The 13,708-nt window shown below is 46.4% G+C and overlaps 1 protein-coding gene across 9 annotated transcripts in view; it reads left to right on the top strand.

The window, feature by feature from the left end:
• The window catches only part of KIF6 (kinesin family member 6), a 521,280-nt gene that overhangs the window by 499,394 nt on the left and 8,178 nt on the right, over nt 1-13,708 (top strand). For all 9 annotated transcript variants that reach the window (XM_082731109.1, XM_082731108.1, XM_082731114.1 and 6 more), the window contains 2 exons: nt 1,046-1,181; nt 3,597-3,694. In XM_082731109.1, coding sequence (XP_082587235.1) covers nt 1,046-1,181; nt 3,597-3,694 — 234 coding nt within the window. The remainder of the gene's footprint in view (nt 1-1,045; nt 1,182-3,596; nt 3,695-13,708) is intronic.

Below are 13,708 nucleotides of genomic sequence, written 5' to 3'. Positions count from 1 at the left end.
GTGGCCATAACTGATCCTCAGGATGGCCCCAGAATCTCACTAAACACCACAGTCCAGCTTCGGCCTTCATTCCTGGATTGATGCATTTGACCAATGTTTGCTATGCCCTGCAGGCCACAGAGAGGCTCTGGGGAGAGTCAAAAAGTCACCTTCCGGGCCCTCGGGTTGCTGAGGGTGTCAATGCTACATGAGCCACCGCTGGGCTAGGGAGCTGTGCCCCCTGAGCAAACCCAGGCATTCTGGCCTCCCCACCTCCTCCTTCCAGAAAGCCTTGGGCTGGCCTCTCAGATGTGCCACTGTTGCTCTCCTTCCTCACTCTGTTTGTTTTTCCCCACTTCTTTCTGACCCACTTTTCTTGTATCTTTACCCCACTCTGTGTCTTCTCCTTGGTCCGCATTCCCAACCTCAGCGTCCTCAGGAGCAACACTGTGTCCGCAGTTCCCGTTGGACAACTTCTGCTTCACGGCCACATGCCCCAAATCTATACGCACAGTAATAAATGTAGAGTGACTTCTGTCCTCAGTACAAAGTGAACCAATGGAATAGAGAGGTGGCTGAGACTGTGGTTTCTAGACCCGGATGGTGGGGGCTCACATCCTGGCCCCTCTGTTTATTAGTCTCCCCGCCACAGAGCAAGTTATGTAGGGGGGGGGGGCAACTTATGGGACCTCCATGCCTCAGGCCCCAGATCTGTAAAGTGGAGCATCTTCTTCACAGGACAGTGCAGAGGACTGAATGCATTGTTATGCCAAGTGCCTAGAACAATGCCTACCCCCTAGTAAGTGCTCAGTAATGGTAGCCATCCTTCTGGAAGAAGGGGGTATTCATTCATCTCATACACAGAGCCCATGGGGTCTGCTTCTCTGTGAGGGTCTCAAGCCCAGGTCCCCAACCCCTGGCCTCCGTGGACTGCCCTGGGGTCCCTATCCCTGGTTCCAGCATGACACTGACAGACTTCTAAGACACAAACCCCACAGTAACACTCCATTCCTGGCCTTTCCTTGCTGCCAGTGACTTTCAAGGCTCTTCCCTGATTCCACTGTAGGTATAAAATAATGTTCATGCGCCTAAAGGCCCTGAAGGTGGAGATTGAACACTTGCAGCTGCTCATGGACAAAGCCAAGGTGAAGCTGCAGAAAGAGTTTGAAGCGTGGTGGACAGAGGAAGCCACCAACCTGCAGGTATTAGTGAAGGTCCCCTTCCCTGCCCCAGAGCCCGCCCTCCTCCTAGGGCCCAGGGAATATTAGGGAGGCTGGGGAGAGGCTGAAGAGTGGGGGCTTCGACCCACAGGCCACGTGCTCTCAGCCTTGGTTCGCGAGGCAAGTGCTTATCTTTGTAACAATGCCACAGCCAGGGGCTCCCTGGCTCCGTGCTCTGGGGCCTGACACGTAGAAAGGTGGGGGACGGAAGGGGTGCCCAGACCGGCAGATTTGCCACTGTTGCTTTGTGTAATACCTCATTGACAATATCAACTGTTTTTTATTAGAGTCATATGTGTGTTTGTATCCATAATGTACATATATGTAAATATATATTTCTCTAATTTATATATAAGCTATAGAAATTTTGGAAAATAGAGAAAAACACAAAGTAAAAATCACCATAATCCCACCACTTAACGATAACCAATATTATCTTATTGGATTAGATTATTTTATCTTTTTTTCTGATGCATACATTTCCATTTATTTTTATAAATATAGAATCATATTGGTCTTCAAGTATCATAAATGGCTTTTGCTTGTGGGTCTCACTGCATTGCATGACCGCTCTTCTGTGATACTTTTCTGTATCATTCTATTGACCATCATTGTTCCCTCCTATGAATTTATTTTAATCTGCTTAATCTTCTACTGTTTAATGTTTAGGTTGTTTCTAGTTTTACACTGGAGACATATTTATAGATAAATGTTCACACATTTACTAGACAGATTCCTGGAAGTTCTCTACAATACTATGAAAGTAAAATGGCTAAATAAATGTAAAACAAGAAGCTAATACAAAACCCCAATTCCAATTGTCCTGTAATTCATCAGCTGTGGTATAATGGAAGTGACAAGATTCATACTATCCAATCACCAGTGTGGCTGGTGGAATGCTCAGAAATGAACAGCTGATCCCTTTATCCTAAAGACAAGGAAGCAGAGAGCCCAAGAAGTTATTTAGCCAATGACACACAGCCAAGCAGTAACCAGTATGTTACCAATAGCCATGGTTACTAGACACTAGAGAGAATATTTGGATAAAATTTAATACATGAGATGACAAAGAAATCCAGTAAGATGGAAATAAATTATCAAAATATTCTTAAAGCAAAGTCATAGTATAATAAGACGTAAACCACTTTACAGATGTATTAATAAGATCTAGGGGGTGGGCTCAATATTTAACATAATTTCAAAGTAATGAAGAACAGAGTATTTTAAGATTTCTGCAATGGAGTAATAGGATATGAAAATATCTGTGCTTTCTAACCAGTGACAAGTCACTGATACTACATATACTGCTATGGTCTGTTGTCCACATTGTGTTGTTGAAAGAAATGCTAAATCTCAGGTGGAAGTTGGGAAAATTGAAAATGTCATTGGTTCCTATCCATGTTCCCAGCACCCCCTGCACTCTGTCCATTCTCTGGTTAAGAACGCTTCGAGGAGAGGCCATCAACCGCTGCTGGTGCCCAGGGGCGTTTAGTCACTGGATAGTAGATGACGAGGGTCACTTTGGGTGACGCAGGGAGTCAAGGCAAGGCAGCTGGATTTAGGCCGCGTGTTGCTCATAGAGACAGTGAAAACTAGTGTCGCCAAAATGTCCATTCTGCGTGTCCTCCACCCCACAGGAAGTCACTGAAACAAAACAGACCAGATGACTGCAATAGGGAAGATGGGGCACCCCGTTGCTGAGGAGTCAATTCTATGCTGCCTCTAGGCGGTTTTATAGCCTGCAAATGTACCCTGAGGGGAGCGAGGCAGAAAGCTTTAAACCTCATCAGAACATGGGAGGTGATGAGAAACTGTCCCTCAGTTGTCCCCTGACCATCTCCTGGGGAGCTAGGAAGGCAAGTGGGGAATGGCCTTAGAATAACCACTCAAATTCGGGGAGGATCACAGGGCACTCTGCCAAGACTTGGAGATGCTGCCGTTGAAGCTGTGCTCACAAGCCCTGTGTGGAGACATGCAGGGTTGCTGGGGCGCCACTCTTCCTGTAGATGAAGAGCTCAATGGATTTCTCCTGCCTCCAGTAGCATCTCTTCGGGGGACGAGGGGAGGCAAAAGCAGAGAGGACTTCTGGAGAATTGTGAGATCGCATTTTAAACCCTTTTTCCTACCTACAAACAATGAACACATGCTCAATTTGGAAGGCGGAACACAGAAAGGAACAAAGAATACATCAACCATTATCCACAATCCCGCCAACCAGAGACAATATTTTGATGCCCATCATCATAGCCATGCAATGTCTAGCTTAATTTTTTTCTCCCACACATGTTGTACATAGCAACTTTGAGAGCAGGTTTTTTCACCTTAAAAAATACATCAAGGACATTTTCCCGTGTCAGGGAAAAGGTCATACTGTGAAACTCTTTCTTGGTCCAACAGGTAAACTCGCCAGCAACGAATTCACTCAATCACATGAGGCCCTTTCCCCAGACGCCTGAGTCCCAGCAGGAAAGGTCTCAGCTTGTCTCTAACAGGAGGTAAGGAGAGAACTCTACCAACAGAGGGAGGCTGCAAGAAAGTTTCCTCACCTCTTCCCCATCTGTTTTTGCTGCTCTAAGTGTGTCTCTATAGGCCTCCTGACCCAGGGAGATGAATTGCGTGTACTGTGGCGTTGGCTATAGATACTCAGGCCAATGGCTTTCGGATGTTTTGAGCAAAGGTTGTTGAGCACACCTCCTTGGTCCTTCTCCCCTGGCTCTGACAGCCAGCAGACCTACTGCCATGGCAACAAGAGACGAGTGGTTTAACTATACGAAGCCCAGGTCCTGCCCTCTGGGTAGGAAGAAGGGGCTGGCAGTAGAGGGAAGGGAGAGTGTGGCATGGGAGAGAGAGGGGGATGTTGGTGGTAGATCAGAGGTTAGCAGGCATGCCAGGATACAGAGGAGCTCTGGGAAATGACTCTGTCCTAGCACAGACTCAGGACAGAGGTGGGCAGCCTCCCATGAGAACAGCCTCCACCCGAGGACAGCCCAGAGCCAGTTTCTTTGATTGCTGGCATGATCCAGAAGGGACTCCACTTCCTCTGACCCCACGCCCACTTCTGAAGGTAGGTTCCTTCTCATGCCATCCACACGATTACCTTTCCAACCACACAACTCGGGTGGTAAGGCCAAGGACGCAGGCCTCAACCACCCTCCCTCTCCCAGACAGATCCACTACTGTCAGGACAGAGGCCAGGGAGGCACAAGTAGGGCATTGGCCTCTGCCACCGAGGAGCAATCCTTTGACTGGATTGGAATAGGGACTGAGCTCTCAAGGTGGAAAATGTGAAATAGAGCTTTTGAAAGAGGTAGTGGGGCACGTAAGTGGCTCAGGCAGTTAAGTGTCTGCCTCCGGCTCAGGTCATGATCCCAGCGTCCTGGGATCGAGCCCTGCTTGGGCTCCCTGCTCAGTGGGGAATCTGCTTCTCCCTCTCTCTCACCCACCACCCCCTTCACCCCACTGGTGCTCTCTCTCTCTCTCTCTCATGTTCGCTTTCTATCTCAAATAAATAAAATCAAGAAAGAAAGGAAGGAAGGAGGGAAGAAGTGGTGGGTTCAGGGGGGCAGGTTGTGTCAGTATCTTTAATGTGATGTTATGAGACTGTCACATGACTTTTTTAAAAGATTTTATTCATTTCTTTGAGAGAGAGAATGATCAGGGAGAGGGACAGAGGGAGAAGGAGAAGCAGACTCCCCACTGAGCAGGGAGCCCAACAGGAGACTCCACCCCAGGACCCTGGGATCATGACTTGAGCCGAAGGCAGTTCTTAACCACCTGAGCCACCCAGGCACTCAGCCTCTATGCTCTTTTTCTCAAAATCCTATAACCCCAATCCAGTCATGAGGAAAAAGCCAGGGGACACTCTACAAAATACCTGACCAGTCCTCCTTAAAACTGTCAAGGCCATCAAAAACAAGAAAAATGTATGGGGCGCCTGGGTGGCTCAGTGGGTTAAGCCGCTGCCTTCAGCTCAGGTCATGATCTCAGGGTCCTGGGATCGAGTCCCGCATTGGGCTCTCTGCTCAGCAGGGAGCCTGCTTCCCTCTCCATCTCTCTGCCTGCCTCTCCATCTACTTGTGATTTCTCTCTGTCAAATAAATAAATAAAATCTTTAAAAAAAAAAAAACAAGAAAAATGTAAAAAACTGTCACAGACAAAAGGCAACTGAAGAGACAGGACAACAAAATGCAAACTGCGAGCCTGGATGGGGTCCTAGGTCAGAACAACACATTAGGGAAAAACTAAGAAACTTTAAGTAAAGCATGGACTTTAATTAATAATCATGTACCGGCATTGTTTCATTAGTTGGAAAATGTGTACCATACCAAGGTAAAATTGTATGATAAGGGAAACTGGGTATGAGGGACATGGAAACCCTTTGTACTATCTTGACAAATTTTCTGTAAACCTAGAACTATGTTTTTGTTGCTGTTTGTAATATGGTTGACACACTACATTGTTAAATTAATGCAGGTATACAACGTAGTAATTCCATAAGTCTATACCTTATGCTATCATCTGAAACTATTATTTAAAAAGAAAATTTAAAAAGTCAGCCAGTGAGCCCTCCATCACCTTATCGACATTTTCCCTGGGCTTCTGCTCACCCCTCCCCGCAAAGCTGGCCCTAGGTGCCAGCACTTCCACTTATGTCCCAGTTTTAGGAAACACCTCCTATCTGAGCCCCTAAATCCAAGGTCAACAGCAGGGAAAGTGTGTTCTGTTTAGTTATACTGGTGTTTTAAAAGGTAGTGTAGATACAGAAGTGAAAAAATTGCTAAGCTAGACTTTATTAAAACCTAAAACACTGCTCTGCAAAGACACTGCTAAGAGAAGGAAAAGATAAGCCACAGACTGGGAGAAAATATTTTCAAAATATTTATCTGATAAAGGACTTGTATTCCAGAATACATAAAAACTTAAAATTTGACAAATAAGGAAAACAACCCAATTTAAAAATGGACAAAGTGTTTGAATAGCCACCTCACCCAAGATGATTTACAGATATATGTGTATGACAAAATGCTCAAAATCATATGGCATTAAGAAATTGCAAATTAATATTTGCAAACGACATATCAGATAAAGGGATAGTATCCAAAATCTATATAGAGCTTATCAAACTCAACACCCAAAGAAAAAATAATCCAGTCAAGATCCAGAGTGGTGCAACCACTCTGGAAAAACCACTCTGGAAAACAGCATGGAGGGTCCTCAAAATGTTGAAAATAGAGCTACCCTATGACTCCACAATTGCACTACTGGTTATTTACCCTAAAGATATAAACGTAGTGATCCGAAGGGGCACATGCACCCAAATGTTTATAGCAGCAATGTCCACAATAGCCAAACTATGGAAAGAACCTAGACGTCCATCAACAGATGAATGGATAAAGAAGATGTGGTATATATACACAGTGGAATACTATGCAGCCATCAAAAGAAGTGAAATCTTGCCATTTGTGACGACGTGGATGGAACTAGAGGGTATCATGCTTAGCGAAATAAGTCAATTGGAGAAAGACAACTATCATATGATCTCCCTGATATGAGGAAGTGGAGATGCAATGTTGGGGTTTGGGGGTAGGAAAAGAATAAATGAAACAAGATGGGATCAGGAGGGAGACAAACCATAAGAGACTTAATCTCACAAAACAAACTGAGGGTGGCTAAGGGGAGGGGGGTAGGGAGAGGGTGGCAGGGTTATGGACATTGGGGAGAGTATGTGCTATATTGAGTGCTGTGAAGTGTGTAAACCCAGCAATTCACAGACCCGTACCCCTGAGGCTAATAATACATTATATGTTTATTTAAAAAGAAAAAATTAAGAAAGAAAGAAAGAAAGAAAGAAAGAAAGAAAGAAAGAAAGAAAGAAAGAAAGGAAGAAAGAAAGAATTAAAGCAACAATGAGATTCCTCTGCAAACCTATTGGAATGGTTAAAATCCCAAAACACTGACATCCACAAATGCTGAAGAAGATGTGGAGCTACAGAAACACTCTGTCTTTGCTGGTGGGAATGCAAAACGGTGTGGTCCTTGGGAAAACAGTTTGGTGGTTTCTTATTAAATGAAACATATTCTTACCATACAATTCAGCAGACATGCTCCTTGGTATTTACCCAAATGAGCTGAAAACTTATGTCCATACAAAAAAACCTATGCGTGGGTGTATACAGCAACTTTATTTATAATTGCCCTAAGCTAGAAGCAACCAAGATGCCCTTCAAATGATGAATGGATACATGAACAGTGGTATATCCAGAAAATGAACTACTATGCAGTGCTAAAAAGAAATGAGCTATTGAGCCATGAAGAGACATAGAGGAAATTTAAATTTATATTACTAAGTGAAAGAAGCCAATGTGAAAAGGCTACATACTGTGTGATTCCAACATGATATTCTGGAAAGGGCAAAACTGTGGAGGCAATAGAAAGACTAGTGATTGCCAGTGTGAGAAGGGAGGGGTGGAAAGGAGGAATGAGGGAACACCGTGAATGTTTAAGGCAGTGAAATTATTCCGTGTGATACATAATGGTGGGCATATGATAACACCCATTTGTTAAAATCCATAGAACTGTACAACTAAAAGGGTGAATCCCCAGATAAACTGTGGACTTGAGTTAATAACAATGTATCTATATTGGTTCATCAGTTGTAGCGAATGTACAAAGCTAATGCAAGATATGAATAATAGGGGAAACCACAAGGCTCAAGAGGGGAGTTATATGGGAACTCTCTGTACCATCTGCTCAATTCTCTTACCTCAAGACCTCTTACAGAGATCTAAATTCTCTTATAGAAAATTTAAAACTTCTCAAAAAAATTAGTCTATCAATTTAAATTTTAAATTTAAAAAATTTAAATTTTTTAAAACGTCAGTATAAGTAGACTTGCTCTACGGCAATACAGGCAGCTTAGCACTAATGTCCTACACTGGTCCTGTCTGTGCATTCCCTCAGGTACCTTCCAACCTCTGGGACACTTGAGTTTGTAACCCCTGTATAGCTGTCTCCTTCCCCTGAAACTCCTGGACTGCACAGAGTGTCTGAAAAACACTGACCCAGTCTTTCCTTGGTCATTGCTCTGGCTCAGTCCCGAACCTGTTGTGTGTTTCACGCATTAATAAGGTCTCTTCCCAATGATGAGGCTCAGAACCCCTGGCTATTTCCCCAGCCACTTTTCCAGATCTCTTGCATGTTTCCTTACTGATAGAAATATCCTGTCCAACAAATAGGAAGCTCCAACTTTAAGTTTTCTTTAGTTTCAAAGACAATGCATTGTGAGCACGTGTGTGTGTGTGTGTGTGTGTGTGTGTGTGTGTGTGTGTAAAGGCCCAGTACACACACTCCAGGACTATAAGGTGGAAATAGACTATGCCTTCCAAGTAAAGTTCAGAACCCTGAATTTCAAAGGTGTGTATCAGATTACCCATGGGAGCTTTCCTCAAAATCTTGCTCCCAGAGCACTACCCCAAGCCCCTTCACTGACTGCTGTCAGGAAGGTCTTTGGAGAGATGGCCCAGATAGGCCTTGGAGTGCTGTTCAACCCTAGTGGCAGCCAGTGCTCTGGCTGTCTTCTAACCCTCTGAGATAACCAAGCGTTCTGAATGGTGTTTGCTAAGACACCTCAAATGCAGGTGGTTGGCACCCCTAAACTCCCTCCACGCAGCAGTTTGGATACCCAAAATTGTAGTCAGAAAGTTTGCAATAGGTAAGAGGAAAAGCTCCCTGCTAGAGCCTGAAAAGGCAGAGGTATAGGGGCTCCACCTCTGACAAAGAAATCACCTGTCACGTGCTTTATAATGCTGGCAGAAAAGAACTCACAGGACTCTAGCAGGAGTGAGACAGGAAGGACACGATGTCCCACGTCATCATGGCTTCTCAGACCTTCTCTGCCAACACCCAGCAGTGGAGGATGAGTTGTCAGTGTCCTTAAATTCCCCTGAGGAGACAGCTTTAGCTCTCTTCTCTTATTTCTTTTTATTTCTCTTTTCTTCTCCTGGGCCTTGTAGGCCAAGCACCGAGCAAATGTGCAACATAAATCATTGTCCCCATTTTACAGATGAGAACACTCGGGCTCTGAGAGGTCAACTGACTTGCTCAGGGTCTCCCAGCTAATCAGTGGTAAGGCAGGGTTGGAACCCAGGCCTGTCAGTCTCCAGCTACTTGCTCACTCCTCACCTCAATGACTGCCCTTGAGAGGCACATGTATTTTCTGTTGCTTAGTAAGAGGAGGCATTTTCCAGCCCATATTCTGTGCTATTCTGTATAACCACGCTTTCTTTGCATTGTGCCACATGCCAGGTCCTCCTGCTTGGGCCTTCTGCTCTTTCCATGTGTCCACAGCCTAATTTTCTCAAGGGGCCAGGATTCTCAAAAAGTAAATCTACCCTTGCCTACAGAGCCAACCTCTGATTGGAAAACCAGCCCTCGTGCTACTGGCCCCCACCATTTCTGCCGAGAAGCCCTGATTTCCACCCTCCTCATTTAACTAACTGAGGCCCAGAAAGGAAAAGGGATGTTTCTCTCGCTGTCATTGATAATGCGAAGAGCTACAGCTTAGTCCTGAACTTCAGGCTCCAGGCTGAGCGGTGGTGCTGCCTTTCATCCTACTTTCCCTCCCCCCACCCCCTCCCTGCCTCTTCTCTCTTGGCTTCACTCCTGCACTCTATTCTTCCCCTTCCTTTCTTCCACTTTCTTGCTCTGCTCATCTTTATCCCCAACTTCCATTGCCCTTCTCCCTCTTCTTTTTTCCTTTCCCTTCTCCCTAGACTTTTTGTCCCTCTCCCATGCTCTCCATTAGCCAAGGCTGCCTCTCCATATTGCTTTTCCATTTGTCCCCTCTGCCACCAGCCTTTACCTGCCAGCTTCTGTGAAGGAGTGCCCACCATGGAAAAGGCTAAGAACCAGCCACTGGGCAGGGCCTTCTAGAATCTTCCTGAGGAACCAAGAATCATGCTCCCCTCCTAGCACCGACCTGTGAGAGAAGTAGTGTCATTCCTAAACATGCCTTAGATATTTCAGGTGAAAGAGAGCCTTAGCCCCAAAGCTCTGCGCAGTGGATTTCAGAGGGGTGCATCACATCACCATGGGTTACCTGCAAGGAGTTCCCTCGGTTTAGACTTCCACAAAGGATGTCTGAAACAAATCATCATTTTAGTTCTTTCAAGCAGCATGCTCTTGTGCAAGACAGTCCCACACACCCCCTTGCGGATTTCCTCGACTCATCTTTGAGATGCATCAAGGTCCCTCTGCAAGGACACCACAAGCAGACAAATGTGCCAGGGAATGGAAGAGCTGCAGGGGCAAGAGAGCCAGAGTCTGCTGGCTGTCCTCCCCCCACCTCCAGAGCGCCTACTCCAGATGGACTCACTGCAAGCCTGGGGCTTGTCCTCTGCTCCTCAGGTTCTGGAAGGAACTTCCTCAGGGATGCCCAGGGCCTGCGGACCAATCACAGTAAATTCCCAGCACTCTGACTGGCAGCCCAGGAGACCTATTATTAATACTACCTATTAATCCTTATTAAGAAAAAGATAGTTAATTCTGATGGCTGGTGTGTTCTTTCTCCAGAAGGCATGTCAACATGAGAAATGAATGCACTATGCAAGGCTGGTTGGTCAGGAAAGAGGAAAAAAAATAATCTGTGGTGGGATCCCGAGGGTCAGAAACTGAGCTGTGGCAGCCAGGGGCACTCGAGTAGCTTCAAGACTGGAAGAGTCAACTCCCTTAGGACCCCCAAGCCTTCATGGTGTGCCGTCCTATTGCACAGTCGTGGCAAGATACTGGGCAACTGAGCTCGGGCAGAGGGTGTTGAACACCCCCATCTTTCCACGGTGTGATCATGATACCTTGATGCCCTGTCCATATCCATCTCCACCCCTCTGCCATCCACTGCCAACCCTTAATAGTTTGTACCCATAGACCTCCCTGGATTTTTAAACAAGGAGCCTCTGGGGACCCACTGGGAATCCATTGAGTTAATGAGCCATTTGAGTGCCTGCGACCTGATTTTGCAAGACTTGCTACAGTTTCCACACTGACTTTGGCCTGGCATAATCCAAGCTCCTATAGAATGGAAAGCTCTTTCTCCTTCCTTCCTGGAGGCCTGCACCAGAAACCATTCAGGAGTCCTGATCATTGGCCACTGTTCTCCAAGGAAAAGCGTGCAGAGCCTGCCACCTTGTGGCTGCCTCTGGTTCTACAGCACCCCAACCAGAAGCACAGATGCTCCTCTCTCCCCACCACCCAGTGGAGTCTCTGGGATGCAGGGAAATAGGCGTGAGGGTGGCTCGGATTCCCAGGCCCTGATATCTCTTTCCATGCGTTTGACCCAGTCTCAAACCTATGGAGGCAGGCCCAGGGAAAGAGGTCCAGCAGCTAGCTGAGTTGGGAGAGAGTAGAAGGCTAGAGTGAGGGAAAGTGTTGTATTTATGGGAGAGGCAGCAGGTTGTCCGGCCTGTGGAGCACCTCAAACTGATGGTTCAGGCTAGGCAAAGCCAGCCCCCCTGTCCAACCCCAACCCACCTCGCAGCCTGAGTGTCCCCATCTGTAAAGGAAGTTTCTGACCAGGTGACCTTTCAGGTCTCTTCCAGCTCTGATATGGTGCCTAGACAGGACCATCCCAAAGCAAAGGAGAGAATCCCAGCCTGTCACTGGCACCTGGGACAGCGTTGGCCTCTTCACCTCCCAAGCGGCAGTGTTGGGTTCTGCTGTTTGCAAGCAGGAATCCAAGGCAAGGCGCACCCATCAGGCAGCCTGAATGAATCAGATGCCTGCGCCATTGGGTCTGATTCATCACTCAGGGGCAGGGGCTGGTCAGGGTGGCAAGGGGTGAGCTATGCATCTCCAGCCGAGTCCAGCTGATAAAGTGTCATGGCTGAAAGCACGGATCCTGACCCCTCACAGAATCATGGGTCAGATTCAGATTCTGCCCTTAGCCAGCTGGTAAGGAATTTCTTTAACCTCCCTAAGCCTCCATTCTCTCACTTGTGTAATGGGGGAAATGAGGCTCTTGGCAGGAGAAAATGGCATGATGTGTGCAGAGCACTTTCCAAGACTTGGTGAGTAGACAGCGTCTATAAATGCCATCTGTTCTGTGAGTGTATGCTGTTCTTCCAAGTTCAGGAAAGAATGACCCCAAAGGCAATTGAGACATCATCCCGGCTGCCTCCATTTCAAAAGTGGTGGACATTGCCTTGCTTTCAACAGAGCAGATAGCCTCTACCCAAGTTGCTGGGCAGGGCCTCCCTGCAGAACCATGAAGGCATGACCCCAGCCCTGCAGAGCCCAGCAGGGCCTTTGCTCAGTGAATCTAGAAGACGGGACCATCATGCCAGTGAGTTCAGAAGGCAGAACAATGGACCAGAGAGGATAATTTTCAAGCCTTAAGAGCTCATGGAGTTTGCATTGCTAGGTTTCATATCTGCTTGGGACCTCACAGCTCTTCCTTCTGTCTTCTTCCTCCCTTGTGGAATGGAGATGTCTAACTTATGCCTGTCCACCACTGTGTTTTAGAAGCACATCACATGTCTGTTTTCCCAGCTGGTGAGTTCCACCTCAGGAGGATATGACTTCCAGTCTCACCCATATCAGATTTAGATGGGACTTTGGACTTTGGAGTTGATGCTGGGACAAGATAAGGCTTTGGGGGCTGGTGAGATGGAAGGAATGTATTTTGCACATGAGAAGGACATGAATTTTCCAGGAGTGGAGGGAGAGGGCAGGTTAGTATGTGATGGACTTAATGTGTCCTCTAAAAATTGATTTGTTGAAACCTAATCCCACATATGATGATATTTGGAGGTAGGTCTTTAAATCACAAGGATGGGGCCCTCATGAAGGAGATTAGCACCTTCATAAGAGGCAGAGAGCTAGCTCACTCTCTTTCCGCCTGTGAGAACACAGGAAGAGTTTGGCGATCTGCTGGAAGAGGACCGGCCTGAGAACATGATCATGCAGTACCCTGACCTCAGACTCCCAACCTCTAGAACTTTGAGAAGCGAATTCCAGTTGTGTGAGACACAGGTCTAGGATGTTCTGTGACAGCAGCCTGAGTTGACCACGACACTGTCCATGACACGGGATTCCTGGCTCCTCTCGTAGTCAGCTTAGGCTGCCATAACAAAATACCATAGACAAGCTGTCTTAAACAATAGGAACGTATTTATATCTCACAGTTCTAGAAGCGGGAATTCCCAGATCAAGGTCCAACAAATTCAATTGTTGACAAGGACCCTCTTCCTGGCTTACGGACAGTACATTCTTGCTGTGTCCTCACATGGTAATGAACTCTGATCTCACTTCCTCTTCTTGTAAGAGCACCAGTCCCCTCAAAGTCACCCACCCCCATGACCTCATCAAGCCCAATTACCTCCCAAAGTCTTCCCCTCCAAATATATCACACTGGTGATATATTCAACAGATGAATTTGGGGATACACATGCATTTAACCCATACATCTCCTAATATAAACCTAAATTTCTTGTCTGTAAACCTCCTCCCATTCCTTT

The sequence above is a fragment of the Mustela nivalis genome, assembly GCF_964662115.1.
Source record: "Mustela nivalis genome assembly, chromosome: 5".
Classification (NCBI taxonomy): Eukaryota; Metazoa; Chordata; class Mammalia; order Carnivora; family Mustelidae; genus Mustela; species Mustela nivalis.
The sequence above is the reverse complement of the archived record's forward strand: the minus strand, read 5'-3'. Positions and strand labels throughout refer to the sequence as shown.